The sequence below is a fragment of the Linepithema humile genome, chromosome 5, assembly GCF_040581485.1.
Source record: "Linepithema humile isolate Giens D197 chromosome 5, Lhum_UNIL_v1.0, whole genome shotgun sequence".
Taxonomy (NCBI): Eukaryota; Metazoa; Arthropoda; class Insecta; order Hymenoptera; family Formicidae; genus Linepithema; species Linepithema humile.
Window position 1 is genome coordinate 14,074,397 of NC_090132.1, and position 20,923 is coordinate 14,095,319.

The following is a 20,923-nucleotide window of genomic DNA, read 5'->3' on the forward strand; positions in this document are numbered from 1 at the left end:
GTCTTTTTCTCCAAAAATATGACATTTTTTTATTTAAAAAAATTTAACATCTAAGAAAAAAGGTCGTAATTGTGCAGTCAAAACAGTTGAAAAACTATACTTTCTTTTTACTATACAAAATCATCTTGCTGCCTAGAGTTGTATTGTATTAAATTTTAGATATGATTTAAAATTGATTTTTGTGACTGTCCTTTTTTACAATGACATCAGTCACTGCATAAAAGGCATGCGTAAACTTTCCAACGGAAGACACCTTTTACGTAAAATGACTCACGCAAAAACGCAAAAACATACATCATCGAAAGGAGCGCGAAAACAAGTGACGTTCTACGTTCGATAGAAGCCGGCACTTCCGAAGGTAATTGCAACTTTCACGGCAGACTTTTTGTGAAACGATTGAAAAGCATGCGGAACGGTCGAAATGTGTGAAACCGATATGTAGAAGCTACTTGCACGGACGTAAACGGAATAACAATTCGGAACAAAATTGCCAACGTGAAAGCGGCCCAAGTGCGTTTCGATCGTGACGCATTCGCGGTCACGCGAGGAAGCGAGAGAATTATCCGGAATTGTCCCATTCGCAGTTCGCAAGAGATGCGTCGCTCTACTCTCGAAAGAGAAAAGAACAGGACGCAACGTCAAAAGGGACACATAATCGTTCGGGAGTACCGTGAGATGAAGTATAGAGTGATGCAGAGTACTTACCAGGCATGCAGACACATCGAAAGGTCCCAGGATCGTCCAGGCAGGAGCCGTCGTTCTGACACGGATGCGACTCGCACTCGTTCACGTTCGTCTCGCATCGCGGACCCGTGAATCCTTGCGTGCAGTTGCACGCAAAAGACCCAGGCGTATTTACGCAGATACCGTCGTGCTCGCAAGGAGAGCCTGCAAAAAGTAAAAAAAAAAAGATATCGTCATTTAGCGTCAAGTAAAGTCCAAAATAGAAAATCGAATAATTAGTTCAAAATAATTGGAATGTAATCAAGTTTTTTTTTACTTTAAACTCAAAATATTGTATAAAATTAAAAAAATAATTTTCACATATCGTTTGATGTGTCGATAGGAATTTTATACAATCATTCCAGTATCGAATAACGCAATGCTTAATACAAAACGAATCTTATTGACATTGCGATCCATTATACTACTATATATAGCGACGTGCCGTCGTTGTATGTCGTTCGATTTTGTCCGGTCGGATAATTAGAGCTTCCATGAAATTCCAACGCGAATTGCGCCATCGTAATTTTGCGAGGTTGTTCGGTGAAAGTTCATCCGGTTTCGATATTGGGACCATGTCAAGTGAAATTCTTTCCTGTTCAAAACGAGACTGAGAAAAGAAAAGTGCGATACACCGCAAAGTACGAAACGATTTTTCGTGCGGATTGTTCTTACCAAAGATCCCTGATATCAATGATTTAAACTGCGGCAAAGCGACGAACACGGTTCGCATAATAATTAATAACTGAATATGGCTTTAAGAAACGACCGGTTATAGTGCATCTCTGCTGGTGACAAACGGCGCGGATAATGCTCCTTAATTGGCAAACTCGCCGGCACTTTTTAGACGCCGCCATTATGGCGGGAGAAGGGAGCGGAGAATACTTCCTATACCCGGCTAACTCAACCATAAGGAGGAGCATGCTGGTAGAGCATTCTTCAAGTACCAACGACGACGTTCAAAGGAGATCGCATCTTGCCCGCGCAACCCCTCTTTTCCCGGAGATACATAGCCCACTCTAATTGCAATGAAATAATTGCTACGGGTGCAGTTGCCCGCTCGGTGTGTCTCGTCAAATGAGCGCTTCATTAGAAAAGCTCTTCCGTATCATATACATATATTCGTCTTACTTATTATACAATGTTGCACCGTTAAAATATCATATCATTTTATGACTTTAGAATTAAAGTCTCTATACGAATAACAACCACATCAAACATTTCTGATATAAAAAAAATTACCCGTGGCCAGATTGTAGAATTTTATATTGTAGTAAAAAAATTAATTTAATTAGTCATATCATATATTAATATACGTAGAACACGCTTTATTGAGCGCTCATTCGATGAACATACATAAAACATTTAAATACTTTTATAATCACCCATCGTTACATTTGAAATGACACAAGCAATCATACATACACGAGCTTCTCTCATCGGTGAATGCACAAGTTTATAAAAAGGCGTTCACTCTTGCCTCCGTCACATGCCGTACTCGCCAACAGTTTTTTTCGACTTGACGACGTAATTGCGTCGCCGCTGAGTAATAAAGAGGATAGAAGAAATCCAAGGGAAATGATGCGATAAAAAGAAACGTACAACATATGAGTGTCGCGATTGCAAGAAACGCATTGTTGCGCCGTGTTCGCGATCGGGTGACGTGGAAGGAGAGATGACGAATCGCTCTCCGAATGCCACGTACTACACTCGCAAGGCTAGTCATTGAAAAAGTTAGTGTTAAACAAGTCACATACACAGACCTTTAAAAGCAATAATGAGATTTACTTATACTAAACCGAGATTGCAAGTATTATTTCCCTTATTTCCCTTTTTTCCCGTATTAATATATACTATAGTTAAAATTTTCTTTTCTTTCGATACAACAATTTCAAATTAATATTATTATTAAAATAATTTCAAATATTTCACAAATTTCACGAGGTAAATAAAATTTTCTATTTTAAGAAATTTCTATATTATTTCTCGCCGCTTAACTAACAAAAAGTGCAAAATTTTTTAGTCTTTGGTTATATTTGAGCACTTCAAAGGTATACTGTGTTAAGTCACATTTTTTTCGAAAATGGAGTTATTATTATCAGTAGACTCTATACTTCAATTTTTATTCTATGGCAAATGTTTTCAATGAATATTTTCATTTTAATAGAAATGTTGACTGTAGTTGAAAGTTAAATTACATTCACCAGATAAAAATAGTATTAAGTTAGATTAAAATCATATTCCATAATCACACAACTTTATTTTCTGAAATATATCGAAGTTTGATATTGTATCTACGAATACAAGAAAATCTGCAAAATATTATAAGTATTTTGCTGAGAGCATATCAAAAGCGAAAAATCTTTTTAGATTCTTCTCCTGAAAAATTATGTATGTTTATGTTTACCTCTGAAGAGTTTATTTTGGTCTTTTCACAACCTGAATACTTTCCACATTTTCCAAGATAACAACGCGCAGAAATATTACATACGCTGCGAAGCGTAGTTTGCAAGTGACGTAGTACCTGGCGCTACACCAAGTACTACAATTCCTCGCGCTGGGCTGCATTAGCTTATCCAAAGAGGTTTCTTACAACTCTCGCCGGGAGTGCAGCTCTCTCGCTTAAGGAACTTAATCTACCAGAAAATATGCAATCTAGATAATAACAGAGTCTCGGTTCGGGCGCGAGATCATTATGGTTGTTATTAAACTTAAAATAACAATTTAGCGTTTAATTAGATTCGTTCGTGGGGGCCGCGCGGAGGCACCCCTCTGAGAAAACTGCGCTTCTGTGTGGACGAACAACGCCGACCGACAGGCCCTCTCGAGCCCTCTCGCTCCTCCTTCGACGCGACTTCCGGCAAAATCTCATTATACCCTGCACGCTGTCGTCGCGCGTCAACCACGCCGAATCATTGCGCTCTCTCGTGATTTGCGCATTTTGCACAATAAATTGCAGCTTCAGTCACTTTAATACAATTTTAATCTTGTTTTTTTAATGCATTGCATTTAATGTGACTATCGGTAGCTTCAATGATAGGAGAAATTATCAAAGTTACCTTTCATTTACGAACAAAAAAACTGCAAAAAAAGATTTTAGGTGTTACCATGTTTGCACACACAACTGATATGTACTAATATATATATATATATAATGTAAATTAACATAATACATTATACACAATAAATAACATAAATTTCAATTTAATTATTTGCTTACGATGTGAATCAATAGATAAAAACGCAAAATATTCTAAGATTTTGTCATCTAATCAAAACTGTCCGCAGAACACGCGAGAAAAAAGATAGTGACTTCAGGCAAGATAAAAATAGCTATAATTATATTAAAGCCTGTTTCACACTTAATAAATTTGCCAATTAAATAAATTTTCTCTTCGTCAAAGAAAGAAGACGCTCGGAAATTGAAATAATTAAAGAATAATAGGAACAAACTAAAGGGCACGATTTCTCCGATTTATCATACCGGTTTCAATACCATTGTTTCAAATTAACGCAAAACAGACGTATAAAGAGCATTAAGAGATTTTTTACAGCCTCACTACGAATCATAAATGTTCAAGTGCCGTTTAAGTTATCACATCAAGCACAAGTGGGGCCGCGAGCGTCGGAGAGTGGACGATAAGTGAGCGTTTCCCGGTCTGGAAAAAAAGGCAAACGAATCGCGAAAACAGTACAGCCACTGGGTGGAACGATCATCGAAAGATCTGCCTTGACGCCGAGCAGCCGATAATTATGCCCGATGGCCATTAATAAACTAATCCTCGAGGATTTCTTACCGGCTATCCGAAGCAAAGAACCCTATCGCTTTATCAACCTTCAGAATCTTCGAGTGCCCAGGGCAATCGTCAGAAGAAGAGACGGATGACGGGGTGCCGAGAGAAAGAAAAGAGAAGAGGAGGAGCGGCTGATCTACAGGGTTTAATGACTTGTAGTATCAAACGGCCGCGAGGAGAAAAAAAGGGGGATAAATGAGATGAGGTGGGCTCCAAGTCCCGGCTAATCACCGGCAGTATTAATGCGCGGTGTATAAAGAATGCGGCGAAAACCACGTTTGAGCTCGGTAAATTGCTGACGTTTCTCGGTCCTTGATGGTTAAAAAACCTACTTGATGGCGCGTCAAGCGTTAATTGAATCATCTATTTTCGAGTACGCTTACAAAATCTTTCTGCAATCATTGTCGAAAAATAAGTGTTTCATGGATACTAAGATTTATGCAGATTTTATTTCTTAATTTCACCCGCATTGCTTTTTAATTTGAGAACTGAGATGTTTGCAGACTTTACAATATTATGATACACACACAGAGATTCATATGGTATCTAGAACGACATATTCTTTGCTTTCATCCAAAAAATATTTTTAGAGAAACAATTTTTCCATTTAAAACCAAGAGCAAAAGCAATAAATTAATAACGACGATATCGCTTAACTGTAAAAATAAGCGAAAACTCGTATGCAAGAAAAAATACGAGAACCGGCCATTATGGCCAAAGGGTACTTCACCTTCTTTATCATGGTCGGCACGAACGTGACAGAGAGCCATGTGCTTGAATGTACAATAATTTACCGATAATTTCTCGAATCGCGGCCTTCATAGAAGTGAATAATCGTACGTCCCCGAAGCAAAAAGCAGCCGAAGGCCCCTGTGAGCGAGCTACGAGAGAGAAGTGATCCTTCTCACGGGGAAAGAGAAGCTGTCTTTGAGTAATGTCTTCCTAATTACGATGCCTCGTGCAAAGTGTGGAATGCGATGTCGTCCGCTGTCGCCCGGACGAAGGGAACACGGACGATCATAGAAAAACGTAAATCTTCTAATTCATCGCTCACTCGTGGGCGTACAAAAAATGTCCAACGATCGAAATGAGGCATCTGGACATATTTCAAGCGCAGACGAACCATAAACGAACGCTATCGGCCACGAGAATAATTCGTAGCCTATGATAAATGACACCGATACACGCAATATGGTACTTTTCTATGTTTATTTCTGTAAAGTAAAAAAATACTAGTAAGAAAATAAAACCATCGAATTAATAATATTAAAATAGCATTGCGAGCAAATGCTAGTTGTTGATGCGAAAATTTTATGTTTCATATAGACACTTTATTCGTCTACATTGAGACATATTAAAGTGTACACTGATTTCAAATTCGAGATACATAGAGTGTACAAAAATTAAGTACATTGATTGATATTTTTTCTCTCGTCTTCCTTCTTTCCTTTCAATAATTTCCTATTTATTAGTACATTCTGATTCTTCGAAAGTGAGATCAATGTACTTAATTTTCGTACACTCTATGTATCTCGAATTTGAGATCAGTGTACACTTTAATATGTCTCAATGTAGACAAATAAAGTTTCTATATAAAACATAAGAAAAATGCTTGCATCAACAATCAGCGTTGGCTCGCAATGCCATTTTAATATTATTAATTCGATGGATTATCGTACAATCTTTTCCCTTATATGTATTTGATTTTAAAATAACAAAATATTAAATACATACTGTGACGTGTGTTATAACGTAATAAAAATTTTTTAAATATTTCATTTTATGCATCAGTGCATTATCAGTTTAGATCGCGTTGTTGCTGTGCAACAATTATCACAAGACAATTAACTTGGCTTGTGTACAAGGCGGTACATTTTCGGAGTGTGTGGCAATCAACGCGGAGCAAACGAGCCAATTGTTAATATTCACCACCGAAATCCAATTAATTCCGTGACGGTTGATTAACGAACAGCTACTAATGCGAGAAGGAAATCCGCTGCACTAAGCGCGCAACGCGAGCGCTCCTTTCGAACTGATGGGACGAGTGCATCGAGGAAGAAAGCCCGCGGACACAAAAGACGTGCTTTCGATTATTAATGAAGTGTCTTTGTCTGGAACGAAACGCATTAACGCCATGCTCCGCTACGGGCGGTGCTACGTATTTATTATGATGTACCAGGAAGAGCATTTCTACCCCAAGTTTACAGATGTTCCTCGTCATACATCCATTTTTTAAACGAGTTCGCATTTCTACCGCCAGTTACGCGATCGCGGCAATTTACGATATTCCATGATGCAGTTCCTCCACTAGCGCATCCTGATGTCAATAATAAGGGGGGGGAGGTTTGACCTGCTTTAATGCATTTTTCACCAAGATTGTTGAAACGAATCCAGCAAAATTGATTTTTTTTAACTTGGAAGGGGGAGTTTTAACCCCAAACCCCTTCCCCCCCCCCCCCAGGATCTGCCAGTGAGTTCCTCTATGGTTTATCTTTTGCGTTTTGTAGTATTTTGCATATTAAAAAATAGAAAAAAACCTGATTTTGACACACAACTATCGCTCAAAAAATTATTTTAATTTAAAAACCAATAAAAGTTGGTGTTTATTCGTAAAGTTAGGACAAATTGGAATGTTAAAATAAAATATTAGATTCAATTTATATTATAATATCTTTTTCAAAAGCTAACAATATTATATTTTATAATGGATCATATTTATGTACTAATTTTTGAAACATTACAATAATTAAGAAACTGTAAAAGTAAATCTGCATATAATATAGATAAGCCTTATGCGCACGCGTGTACACAAGGAAACCGACAAGGTGTGTGGCCCCATGCCGTGCTCGATCCTCGGCCGAGACTATTAATTAACCCGGCGACTACTGCCTGTCCACTGGTTAATTACAAACCCATTACCTATATTACGTACTTACGTTGCCGAATGGTCGCTTAATCTATACAGTTTTGGACTCGTGATGCACTAATTGCGATCGTTCTGACACATGACAGATTTATTCATATCGCAATGTTACCAGATAATGCAAAATAATAAAACGAAAAAACATCGTGAAATGAAAGCGGTATATTGTCACAGTATTGTATCAACTTTACCTCTTAAAACTTTCCAAGTTTGACGAAAAAAAACACCGTATTTTTTAAGTTTGAGATACGTAGCGGTATATTGATAAAGTATAATACTTATTTTAAAAAAGAATATTATTATCTTTGCATTTTATGTTTTTAAAATATAAATTTATAATATTACTAATTAGAATATTATAATTTTTATTTACCAGCGGTAGGTATTACCGATCGCGAGAGCTTGCATACACATGTGCACGCATTTGAATGTCAAGTTTGTTCAAGATGGTTGTTGCAACAAGTATCGATAAATTCCAGCATAGCTATTAATTATCCCCGCGGAATTATTAATAATCGTTGTCATCTTGGCAACGAGACTCTCTTGTGATACATCACGCGAAACCCACCAATCATAGGTTACATATCACAGTCTTACGTTGCTAAAAAAAGAGGAACGAACTTGGAATGACAAGTTTGCCTGCAGCTACAAGATCGTGAAAGGAAAGAGAGAGAAAATTGGATACATCACTGCCTACTATCAAGGATCATTGCTCCCCTACGAACTCTCACGCATGACGTTACGTATGTAATCAAATCAATAAGTCAGCTCGAGCAATAGATAATGATAAACGTCTGTCAAGATCTAGATTTTAAGTTGGCGATTGTTGTCGTTCTTGTTCTTTCACGATAAAAATTATCGCATTTAACATAGATTTCAATAATTTAAAAAAATTTTTAATTCGTGTAATAGTAATGTAATCGCACTGATTGAAACTGATGAAACCACTTTCGGATTATCTTTATAAAATATAGAGAATGCGTGTGTGATAACATTTGAGAATTATATTAAAATAAAATAAAATAAATAATATTCAAATAACAAACAATATATCTATACGTTTTAATTACTCACAATTGTATAAAAAGTCAGTAGCTTCAAATAATTTATTTAAAGTCGACCCCACACATGCACAGAGATTTATTTTTATTATACCGTAGATTGTAATGAATCCGTAACATGTGTTGCTTCCCGGCCGACGATAGATTGATCACGGTGCTTGATGACGAGAACGTCGACGAGATGGCGCGATGAGAGTAAGGACCGGGTACAATAAATAACGCACAGATACGACGCCGAATTAATCGATCGTAATCGATCGATTGGCCGTCCGCCAATCTGCCCCGTGTGGGTTTTCAATTTGCGCGGACCGTGGGGGCCTCCGTACACTCGGATCGCGCACATTAATCCCGCGATTACTATACTCGAGCCTCGCCGCGCAAGCAAAAACTTGCCATTATCTTGTCTGAAAAATCATTCATGTGATATCAATTTCGACGCATCTCGCATCTTGTCCATTTAAACAATACTTTTGACTAATAGTACATCTTTTTTTGCGTGACAATGTAATGAATGTAAATCAACAATTTTCAATTACTCATATGTTTGCGGAAATTTAATTGAATTTCTTACATGTATATACAATATATTTAAATATTATCTTTTTGTCACTTACTATTTTTATTTACAAAAGACTTTATTTTATAGTTTAGAAATTACTTTCATTCAATTCTATTCTACAATTCCTTTCTCACGATTCAAAAGCAATTTTATTGCAAGACGTTCACGAGTTTTATATATATCATCAATTCGTCATTAAGTAGCTACATACATATCTAAGCGCGCTATAGTAATCCTTCAAAGCAATGAAACGTAATGATCACTCCCACCGGAACTCGTCTACTGTCGGCTCGCTTGTGAGTTGATCGATGATGTACAAAGATCGAAACGTATAGTGGCGGGTCACTGTGGCGAAGCTCATAACGGAGCAATGTGAAATTCGGTTCCCGTTTTTTAGTTCCATTATGATATTCATTGGTCATTAATGATACTAACAAAAAATATAAGCTGATTACATCTTTTCTCTTTTTCTGGACAGAAGAATAAAAAGAGAGAGAAAGAGAATCGTTCGCGTGTCCTGGATTGGCTTGCAATTACCATACTGCCCACACTGATGCAGCGGTGTTAATACACACAGGTCGTGCGAGGTGGACAGGCAGACGCGCACAAACGTACGTGATCAGAAGGAAATATTACAGAGCGCGATGACCCTTTCAAGCGGTGAGACCATCGTTCAATCTCGACTTATTGACATTTTTTTCCACCGCAATAACAAATTGATGTCGCGGGAAAGGAGCGCCTAACCTCCTTAACCTGGATGAAAAAAATATAACATATATCTGAGAACTACCGGTTTTTTCTTTTCTATAATTTTTGTATTTTCAAAATTACACAAACATTTTTAGAATATTATTCTGTAACGAACCATGAGTCGAATTAAACTAATATTTCATTTTTACACAGCGACTTTATTCATCGCGACGTTTAACTTTACTTAATTTTCAAATATGCGCTTTATTCTGACAAGAATTTCCACTATTTTCGATGATTGTATTATTAATTTGAACTGAGTATGTACACATAAAGATAGCGATTTGACTTGAATGATTCGTGTATTTTCTTCAGCTGTCATTCAAGCACCAATAGCAATTTATTATTTCCCGGGCAACTTTAATGTGAACTGGTCTCACCGCACGATAACATTTACCCGACAGCTATCTACGCGATTTTTGTTGTCCGATCGTGCGCAAATGCGCCATTGGCCAGCATTTCTGTGTTTTTTCAATCGAGCCTCTCATTAATAACTATGCTAATCGTAACCACCGAGATGCTCATTAGTTTCGATTTAAACGGAGATTATCTTCGAAAATATGGATTAATAGTTGGTTAAAACAGAACGGATAAAGTCTATCTAGAAGCAATCTTCTAGAGCAACTGCAGCATTATTCGATCGATATAATTCAGCGATAATCGACTGAAAGACTTTGCCGAATTTATCCACGCATAATCCGGAATTATGCAAAGCTGTAATACGAAATCTTTACTACGTTGCGAAACTGCTTTAATCCATAGTTCACAATTCTATTTGAATTGAAATCTATAAAATTGTATTTAATAAAAAAAAAAGGTAAAAAAATATGCAATCAGTGTGGAGTATAGAAATACAAAAATATAAATATGTAAGAACGTACAAATTAAAATATAAAATTAATATATATTAAAAGGCATCTCGAGCCATCGCTGGTTGTTAGTGCAAAAATTATTAATGTTTTCATATAGAAACTTAATTCGTCTACTAGAGACATTATTGAATTGTACACTGATCTCGGATTCGAAATACTAAAGTATACGAAAATTACATACATCAATCTCATTTTCGAAAATCTAAATGTACGAATTAAAGAAAGAAAATATAAATATAAAAATATATAAAAGTTGAAAAAGTTTTACAAAAATCACAGAAAGAAATGTAAGAATACAAACTGTTAGTACGTATGGACATAGATACTATATAAAAAGTAATATTCTTACCTTGTTCACACTCATCAATGTCTTCGGAACAATCTAGTCCTTTATATCCGGTAGCGCAAGAACAGGCGAAGGACCCGTTGATAGGACTGGTGTCGCAGATGGCACCCTCGTGACACGGATTCGACGTGCATGCATCGTCGAGATGGCAAAGCAGTCCTACAAAACAAAGTCGGTTCTCTTTAAGTGTTGTCATACTTGTTACATTAATATTCTCTATATTGTTTAAACAAAATATAATTCTGTTTTACCAGTATTTTTCAGTAAAAATAAAAATATTTAATGGCTTACTAAATGTTTTTGAATTTCCTCATAAAATTGATAGTAGATAAAATAGTAAATATATGTAATAATATACAGAATATAAAAAGTATATACGATTTCCTCAAGCATCATACACAAATCTTTCTAATCTCATCAACATAATAACAATCATGCAGAAGCATGTACAGTACAGAAAATGCATGTGTCTTCCTTCGATTTACAATAAATTATGTAGTCATACAAATTATTGTGAGCTAATTGAGGAAATTGCCGGCATCATAAACTGAAAAAGATAATATAAAATTGAGAAAGCTAGCCCGGAGGACATAATTTTCCTTGAGAAGAGGCTCGCGTGTGTCGAGGCAAACTTTTCTTTATGAGGTCCGATAACGGTACCGAACTCCCCGGGATATTCATATATAAACCAGAGTAAGTGCATGCAGATGCACGATCACGCCCGCGACTAACTGTAAGTATGTATATCTCTACTGAACTGAAAGCACGCCTAAGGGCAACACAAGAAGCAGCATTATGCGTTTCCATATTCCATATCCGTATCCGTTAACTTTTGTAAATTCCTTCTTTTTTTATTTCTAAATAATAAAATATAAAATATATATAGTTTTGAATTCCGAAAAATTTGCCAATCAAGTTTATCTTGCGGATAACTCTGGCACTCGATAAAACGCAGAATTATTCATTTACTTTGCAGAAAATATCTTTCTGAATTTGTAATTTGTAATTGAAATTTGACTTAAAGTGCTCGCGAGCGGACGAAATTGTCGTCGCGCGATATCAACGCTCGGCTTCCAGAAATAGCGACGATGTCTGACCGCAAGAGAGAAATATATCTGTATTTGGCGATCGTTGCGCGAATCGATTTGAGAAAACCATCTTTGACTACTGCTCCGCGGCAGGGCGGCGGGCGCAAGTAAGAACAGAAACTCGTTTCCAAGGTCGATACACGGCGAGAAGCCTCCGGGAGTCTTCGGAATCTCGAGATTCCGAAGGACTCGTTCTATGCTCTCTACGCAGTAGGCGCATCATACCGGCCGCACGTGTGCAGATACACCTGCCAATGCATCGCCGGAATGGCCGTAGCGTTGCGATATATACGAGTCTTGCTCTCGACCATACTCGGTATCGAGTTAATCAGCCTACTTGTCGGCGGATATGCGATCTCGCAACAGAAGTGAGCCGCAGAGAGATTTGAAATGCTTCCATCTCTCTTTCTTTCTCTCTCAAAAGAGGAATCTTTCACGTTTTTCAGACCATATTATGCGTATTCACACAGCAGATATAAAATTCGAAATTGAATGTAACAATTAGCGGGAAATCAACAATAAAATGCGTTGTCAATTCGGTTGTGATATACAATACTTTGGACACGAAGATGGTAGAAATTCGCATCTTACTATTAAATTAAATTTATTAAATTACAATCCAATATTCTCTCCTCAGCAATGCCCATATCTATAGCGACTGTTACATTTAATGGAATATATTTTTGGCGAAAGCAAATGTCGCACCATTCTGTCTATTTGTTATAATATTCTCCTTGCAAGCCTCACAAAATTTTGAATTATTTCAAATCGCAATTATAATTTTTATCTGAAACTTTATAAATTGATCCGATTCGAAATTTAGAGATTCACAAATTAAACTTAAAATTCCATATAATAAAAATCCATTTAAAGATTCGCTTAAAAAAAAAAAAAGACAGGTTTTTAACAAATAACTATGCCATAGAAAACATTTTAAAAGCTTGTCTTCACGCTCCTCCTTAAAGTAGACAACGATTTAAATTTGCACTTACCGGTTTTTCCGTGCGTGCATTGGCAATAGAAGCTACCAACGCGATCGATGCAGGTAGCACCATTGAAGCAGGCAGCACCTGCACAGTCATCGATGTTGACGCTGCAGTCGGGCCCGGTCCAGCCGTTCACGCATATACATGAATAACTGCCGTGCGAATTCGTGCATGTAGCGCCATTGTGACACAAGGATGGCCGTACAGAGCACTCGTCCACGTCCAGCTCGCATTGCGTGCCCGTGAAGGCCGGCGGACACAGACAAGAGTACTCGTTCACTCGGTCCATGCAAGTGGCGCCATTTTGACAGAGGTTGCCCGGACAATCGTCGATGTTCTCCTCGCAATGATTGCCTCGGAATCCTGAAACACAAAAATATCGCAACCATATTATTTTCGAGTTACAGTAAGAATTAGAATAGGAATGAAACATTGATTCATGGTTAAACTTTGTAAATATGTAGAATAACGATAAGATTGCACAAGCTCTTCTTCAAATAATAGGTACATTAAATAATTGTATGAAAATTAATATGAATTAAAAATAATAAAGATCCAGTTAAAAATAACGATAATAATATTTCAAAAGCGCTATTATTAAAATCATTAATCTATCTTTCGTTGACAATCGAACCGCATCGATATTGTAACAATTAATCGCTGTAATTCGCTTTTACTGTTCGGTCCAATCCGCGGTGCAAGAATGCATTTGCATACTTTAAGATCGATAGAGATAATCGTGACGCTATTAATAATCGCAACTATGAATCGTAGCAATATTTTCCAATCTGTGTTTAACGGGAGGACCGGTAACGTGGGGGAAGAAAAGGACGACACGATATTCTCGGCACAGCAGGTCGGCACGATGATGATCGTGGCGTGAGTATAAAGAGAACTCATTACCGCAACACATTCGCCGGCGTGAAAAATCAAGACGCGTTCAGTACCGAGCATCGGTTTTACCACTTCTATGAATTTATGCTTCGATCGATTGGCGGTCGAGGCGGGTCGAGTAAGAAGAAATAGGCTGACACACCGCGGATAAAGTGATGAGGTCCGATAACCGTGAAATCGGCGCTCCGATGCGCCGAGACCGATTTCTTCCGGTTAACTCGTGCGAAGAAACGGTAAGCAAATAGAGGCGGAAACGCCTGAGAAATCGTGTCGCTTTGTACGCGAATTTTTACGGAAAGATGCAACGCGCGTTTAATTCCGCCGTTGATGTGCGTAATTTTACATTTTGCTATTCTCTCGTACGAGAGAATGCATGATGCTGAATGTTTTGTACAAAAGTTCCGAATCGAAAATTGAAGGAATCGTGCAAAATATTTCTCAACTTCTTCTTAATCGTATAGGCAACATGTGCTACCGCATTTTCCGATGGTAATTCGATTTTCTAAGTTTAAATTAGTTAAATTTGGCCGACGTGGCCCTTGTACTTTTTCGAGTGAGAAAAATATTGAAAGAAATCGGTGATGGATCGATCGAACCGATATTGCATGATGCCTGATTATCCGCACATCATGGAGTTTTATCCGTTCGCCGTTCTCTGCTCTCATTCTGCCGCACAAAATAAACATTTGAACACGCGGTGGCTAATGGATTCGTGATGGTTCATCGTGACCTCAGAAGTCTTGTATTACGTATATATTATTGTGCAAACTAACTAAATGTTTATAAATGTCAATATTAATTTTAATACATGTATGTGGGTAAAAATAATAATTAATATAAAACAAAAAAGATAATAATTTGAACTAGCGTTATATTTATATCAATATGATTTTAATTTATCCTAAATTTACAATTTCTACATTTACTATTAATATACTTTTTCTTTTACTTCCAAATTTAAATTTTAGCATTTAAATCATATTTGTTTTGATTAAACAAGTCTCCATTGTTAAATGTAAAGTTCATATACGTATAATTATACATCTTCTTCAACGCTGCTCGATAGCTCGATCTTTACTCCGCCGCAAAAATTGCGATAAGAATATTTTAAAGAAACAAACAAGTGCAGTGTACATAGAGTGTACACCAGCAAGTAAGGTGCTATCGTAAGTAGCGATAGTGGCAACGGCAATCGATGACTTCAAGTGATCTTTGTATGTGTACACGCATCAAAGGGACATCAAGGGGAATAAAACCGCAGAAATAGAAAACGAAATAATAGCGTCGAGCTAATAGGATCGCTCAGCAATTACTACTTAACAACGTGTTGCGAGAAATGTCGATTTATTTCGCGTTATCAATTATTTACATATTGTTTTAATCGCTCTTGCGAAACAATTCGCGGTATGTTACATGATACCGCCAATCACCGATACATATCAGCATGCAAACATTTATCAATAATATCAATAATTCGCTTTATTTATGGCAACATAATTCACCCCAGCATTGACTTATATTAATACGTTCAAACAATTCTTACGTGATGATAAAAAAAATGTTTTGTATTTTTATATTAACCAATACAACAAATAGTAATGTAATAGTATTTTCATTATTATTATATTATATAATAATAATTGTGTACTCAACGTATTAACGAGAAAATAATTAAAAAATAATTATTATTGAGCATGTCAATAGACTTTTTGGTTCAAATTATCACTACAAATTGTTTTAAATAACAATATTACTGATATTGATCATAATAAAGCCGTGTGCATCTTTTGCATCTTATACTTCCGTAAATAATCCTTTACTGTAAATTAAATATGTGTGTAGTCAAATTAAAATGCGCGAAACGAGATATTCGTTACGTACGAAACGATTGTACGTAGTGCAAAATGTCATCAGAAAATCCGACTATACTTCGTGCACCTCGATCAATATCAGAAATGCAGTTTCGCCTCTCTCTCTCTCTCTCTCTCTCTCTCTCTCTCTCTCTCTCTCTCTCTCTCTCTCTCTCTCTCTCTCTCTCTCTCTCTCTATCGCGTTCTCCTCCTCCTTGACACTCGCCCTTATCTGCTGGTATCAGCTGTTGCGCGGTGATACATACCTGGTCATGGACCACAGTTAGCATCTAATGGCGCGCATAATTTATGCTTCATAGAACATCCGACTATACTTCCCGCGGCTGTGCAGCACGACAACGACATGAGTTAGGGCCGGAATAGTGATAAAAACACGAGCTTGCACATAGACCCGTAGGGTCTATAACGTTATTATACCAAACTCCCACGAAGGATGCTCGTGGCATTAATATTAAAACGACGCGAAAGTAAATTGATCCAGCAGGAAGCGCAGCAATCAGCGTCGAAATCATTTCAGAATCGTAGTCTTGTAAACTCTTTAAGAATCAATCCTTCCTCATCTCCATCGTTCATACGGTGGCAAATTCATGGTTACTATTTCATAATAATCCCTACTTATACATCAGTGGATAATAATCATAACTATTCTTTGAACACACGATATATGTAATGAATAAAATTGACGTGAACAATCATGATGATGATCAAATGTGATCTTTTTATTATCGTATCACAACAAAAACGTTGCAGCAAAGAAATTTCCGGACGATATCGATTTCTCGCAAGGTGTGCACAGATGGTCGCATTCAGAAGGTTTCGAGTTGGAATTTCGGTCGAGATTCAATCGAGAGAGAAATCTCACGAAGGCTTCTTCTCTTCTCGAGTTACTGTATCAAAAGAGACACGTCGCGTTTTACGCGTTTACATCTTTTCACGGTGAGACCTCTGTAAACTCGCGAATTCGGTAAAATATCCTTTTTTCCAAAACGGAAAAAGTTGACTAATAACTCATCGAGAAATATTACACAAACATCAAATACTTTGTTGCAAAATATAAATCGTAAAGTATCATAGATAATTACAATATATAGAGAAAAAATTGTTGCACACACACACAGACTTGTGTGAGATAATACAAAACTTCTTTCCTGCGTTTACATCTCGCAATGTTTTCTCATGATAACGCAATTACAATATATCGTTCGCTCGAGGCCTTTTTCCTCAGGGGACTCCGTTGCAAGAACAAAATTGCAGTGGCTCGGCGTTCGCGATGGCATTTGCACATTCCCTTCCTCATGACTGGATTTCCCCTGAGGTGCTCTTTCTCCCTCCTCTCCTCCCCTCCACCCCCCCTCTTTCTCTCGTTCTCTCTGTCTCTGTTTCTTTCTCCACGTTCTTCCCGCGCATCTTCTCTCCTGCATCCACGCGATATTGGCTCTCGAGTTTTTGAGTGAGAGGGCATAATTAAACGGCGAACATCAAAAGCGGCATTCAACGGAATCTCATATTCCGTACAAACTCGATCGATTCAGTGATCGGTCGCGCTCTTACGACGCTCTTGACAGAAAAGGCGCGCGAGCAGGAACGCGAAGACGGTGCTCCGAAAAACTGGAGTTACTCGGGCATTCGAGGACCCCCGAGACCAAACGATTAGGTAGCCAGTCAGGGGACCAGGAGTGAGCGATGGCCCGTTCAGCACGACGAATCGATTCCCGTTAATATCGATACCAGCGGCGCGAACAAAGACGACGCGCCTCCTTTACTTAAGAATCGACCACGCGCGTATTTACACGTTCATTCGTTCCGCACTCGTACTCGCATCCTTTTTACGTCGCTTTATTCTTTCCCTCCTCTTTCTTTCTTCTTTATATGCTGCTGTCCGTCGAGCAGTCACGAAACATCAGTAAAAAATCGACTAGCACCCCCTGCAGTCTCCCGTTTTTCGTCGATTGATCGAGTAAACAAATTTCCCCCTTTTTTCAACAGCAAGTGCAAAGCACAGCGGTAGTTAAAATTTATGCCGAATATGTATATTAACTCTACACATATACTACACATATACCCCCCCCCCCCCCACACACACATTTTACTACGAATATAACGGACTTTGAAATATATATTTGTAACAACTTGGGATAACATTATAACGTTCCAATAAATATTAATTATAAACATATGTAAAAACAATAATTATTTACCTATTAAAATATGAGATAATTGTACAGATATTACAACAGAAAATTGGTAATATTTATTTTTATCAAAATTATTTGTTCACACAAATACGAGCATTTTAATTTCTTCAAAAAGAAAAAAAAAGACAGCTAATTATCTAGTATTCAAATCATAGAATTTTTCATAATTACTCTCTCTCTCTCTCCCCTCTCTCATCCTTTAAGATTTAATCCTTTAAGACTCCAAACAGATCTGTATAATCTCAGCGTTTCTCATATAGATGCAGTATATTTTGTGAGAGTACAAGTACCCGATAGCTGAGCTAATGACGCGAGAGTCGATTTCCATAAGGTGCGACCCTCCTCTTCCTGGAAACTCGCCAACCCTCAAGGCAAATCCTATCGTGCAACATAATGCAAAGGGTCCAGCAGTGTCAGCGACTAGAGAGAAGGGTGAGAGAAGAGATGGATACATCGCGAAGGTCCGCATAGAGATAAAAAAAAGGGGCAGCGCGAGGATTTGTTCGCGAACAAGAGAGAGACGCGTAGGTGCGTCGGACAAGGATGGAAAAGCCCTTGCTGTTTAAATCAACTTGGATGAACCCCCATAATTGCAATTGTCCGTTGAGCCTCACCCCAGATCGGAGCGATCGTTGCACGTATACGTATGTATGTACGTATATACGCAAAGGAGTGTGCGTGTCGAGTGGAATCTATGGACGAGGATATGGACGAGAGTGTATCCGTTACTTTTCGTTACTGGCACAGGGCTGTAGCGAGAGTCTCCCGAAAAGCAACGCTTAGACACTCATTCAGAAGTCAGTTTGCCTTCGTGATACGCTATGTGACTATAACATAACTAAAATTATAAAACGATAGGAACAAAAGGAGGCAGAACGCAAAATCACAGTGCGAACTCATGCGAATATTAACAATCCATCCGTTAACAATCTGACTGTTATACCAATAAGTTATCTTCTCGTTCTCTTTCATCTCTTATTTGAAAAATCGATAAGCATTATTATGGAATATATCAATCTTAATACGTTAACTTTTTTCATTAATCCTGCAACAAATCTTGCGTTTAAATTATATTTGCTTTAAAACATATCGTATTGTAAATTATTAGCGTACATTTTTATATGTATTTTATTTACTTGACACTGAGGATAGCCTGATGACAGGTTGAAACGTCTGTTGTATATTAATGTTTTTATAACACAATACAAGTTCGTTTGCACTGAGATTTAGCGTTCTGGCTCCTTTTGTTCATATCGTTTTATAATTTTATTATTTGTTGAGCCTTATCATTTTTAATTATAATATAACTATCTTGGAATTGAAATGAGTTGCTTTTCGAATGATGGAGATTAGAACGCATAGAAATGTTATCCAGATATATCTAGATATAGTATTATATTCGTTCTTCTACCTATCCAATTTATCGTATTACTTACTTTGGTGCACGGTATTAATATCTAAATCTTGTGATCGCAATTTATGACTCTCATCCATGATTGTTACAGAATGTTATATATAAGGAAAAGCACGCTTTCCTTATATATAACTGCCATACTTGTCGTAAAAGGAGTATTTATCTCTTTTTATTTTATGACGAAAATATTTCTTACTCTAATAAGTATATGAAAATTTAGAAAATCGCGAGTCATTGCACTTTTTAAATAAAACATATCTAACGATGCTTCTTAAATGGAATATAAAATAAATACTTTTATTCTTCGATGTGCCTCAAATTCTCATCAAAGAACAAGTTGTGCGGCTTCAGGTCGAACCGGAATTTCGAGAATCTGGTAAAGTCGAGGCAATTACGTATAGTCGAGGTAAAGCCGCGTTGAAGCAGTCCAAATGATTTCATTCACCTTAAAATATCCGTGTGGCGGGGAAAGAGATACGAATCTCAAGGGATTCTCGAAAAATTCCCTCAAAGGAGAGAAACGAAACATCAAGGTACAACTCGTTCACCACACAAATATGCTAGTTACGGACCTGTCCAAATATTTCGCTGATATGCCGGATGTCTTTTTTCCTTCTCCGGTGAAAAAGATCGCGGGAATTTCGTGTTTCCGTGGAATCGAATCGCTCTCATGTCATGCAAAATGACGATCACGATCACAACGTACTATTGAGGCTTCCTTACCGCAAGAATATCCTTTTATTTCCGCTTATCGCTGTATAAGTGCTCTTTCGTGTCACTCATCATTAATGATATTTTTAGTTGACATTCAACTGACTCATAGAAAATGTGATACCGTTCCAATTTAAACTGGATATTAAATACCTGATCAGCTATCAATTAACAAAAATAAATAAATAAATAAAGGTTAAAAATGCGAATATTAAAATTTTATACGGTGGGCACCTCTCGATGGTATAAAGTAGCAAAGGGACCATCCGTGTCGAATGTCCTTTCCTATATAAAATATACCCTATATGTGCCTACATCTCGCTCCCCTCGTGCTCACGCTAATATACTATCCCTCTTTTTCACACAGCGTACACGACTAACCATCTCTTTCTTCCTTCATCACGTTGCCTTCTCCTCTTACATCTCCAGTCCCTTCTATCACTCTCCCTTCTCCATCCATGTACTACCTTCCTTCCTTCAATTGGAATCTTCCGTCCCACTCTAGTTCCCTCTCTTTCTAACCAGTGGTGATGCAGTGCCTCTCAGTAGGGCCGAGGTGTGGCAACGTTGTGAGAGCGGGTGTGCGTCCCGCGTGCTGGGCCCACGTGGTGGAGACTGTGGGAAAATTCTCATGCCGCTGACTACGCCGTTCGCCGACGACGACGACGGTGCTCAACCGGTGGCGACCGGCGCGGGAACAAGCTCGCGCGACTTCCTGCTTTCACGCTCCAAGAGA

General features: G+C 37.7%; 1 protein-coding gene across 7 annotated transcripts in view; it reads right to left on the reverse strand.

Annotated features, from left to right (window-relative positions):
- N (neurogenic locus Notch protein) overlaps window positions 1-20,923 on the reverse strand; it is a 260,349-nt gene that overhangs the window by 94,385 nt on the left and 145,041 nt on the right. For 6 of the 7 annotated variants that reach the window (XM_067355433.1, XM_067355434.1, XM_067355435.1 and 3 more), the window contains 3 exons: window positions 13,109-13,465; window positions 11,032-11,187; window positions 706-888 (listed from right to left, as the gene is read on the reverse strand). In XM_067355433.1, the coding sequence (XP_067211534.1) occupies window positions 706-888; window positions 11,032-11,187; window positions 13,109-13,465 (696 nt within the window). Of the gene's footprint in view, window positions 1-705; window positions 889-2,148; window positions 2,241-11,031; window positions 11,188-13,108; window positions 13,466-20,923 lie in introns of those variants that run through there. The other variant, XM_067355439.1, reaches the window with a different exon arrangement.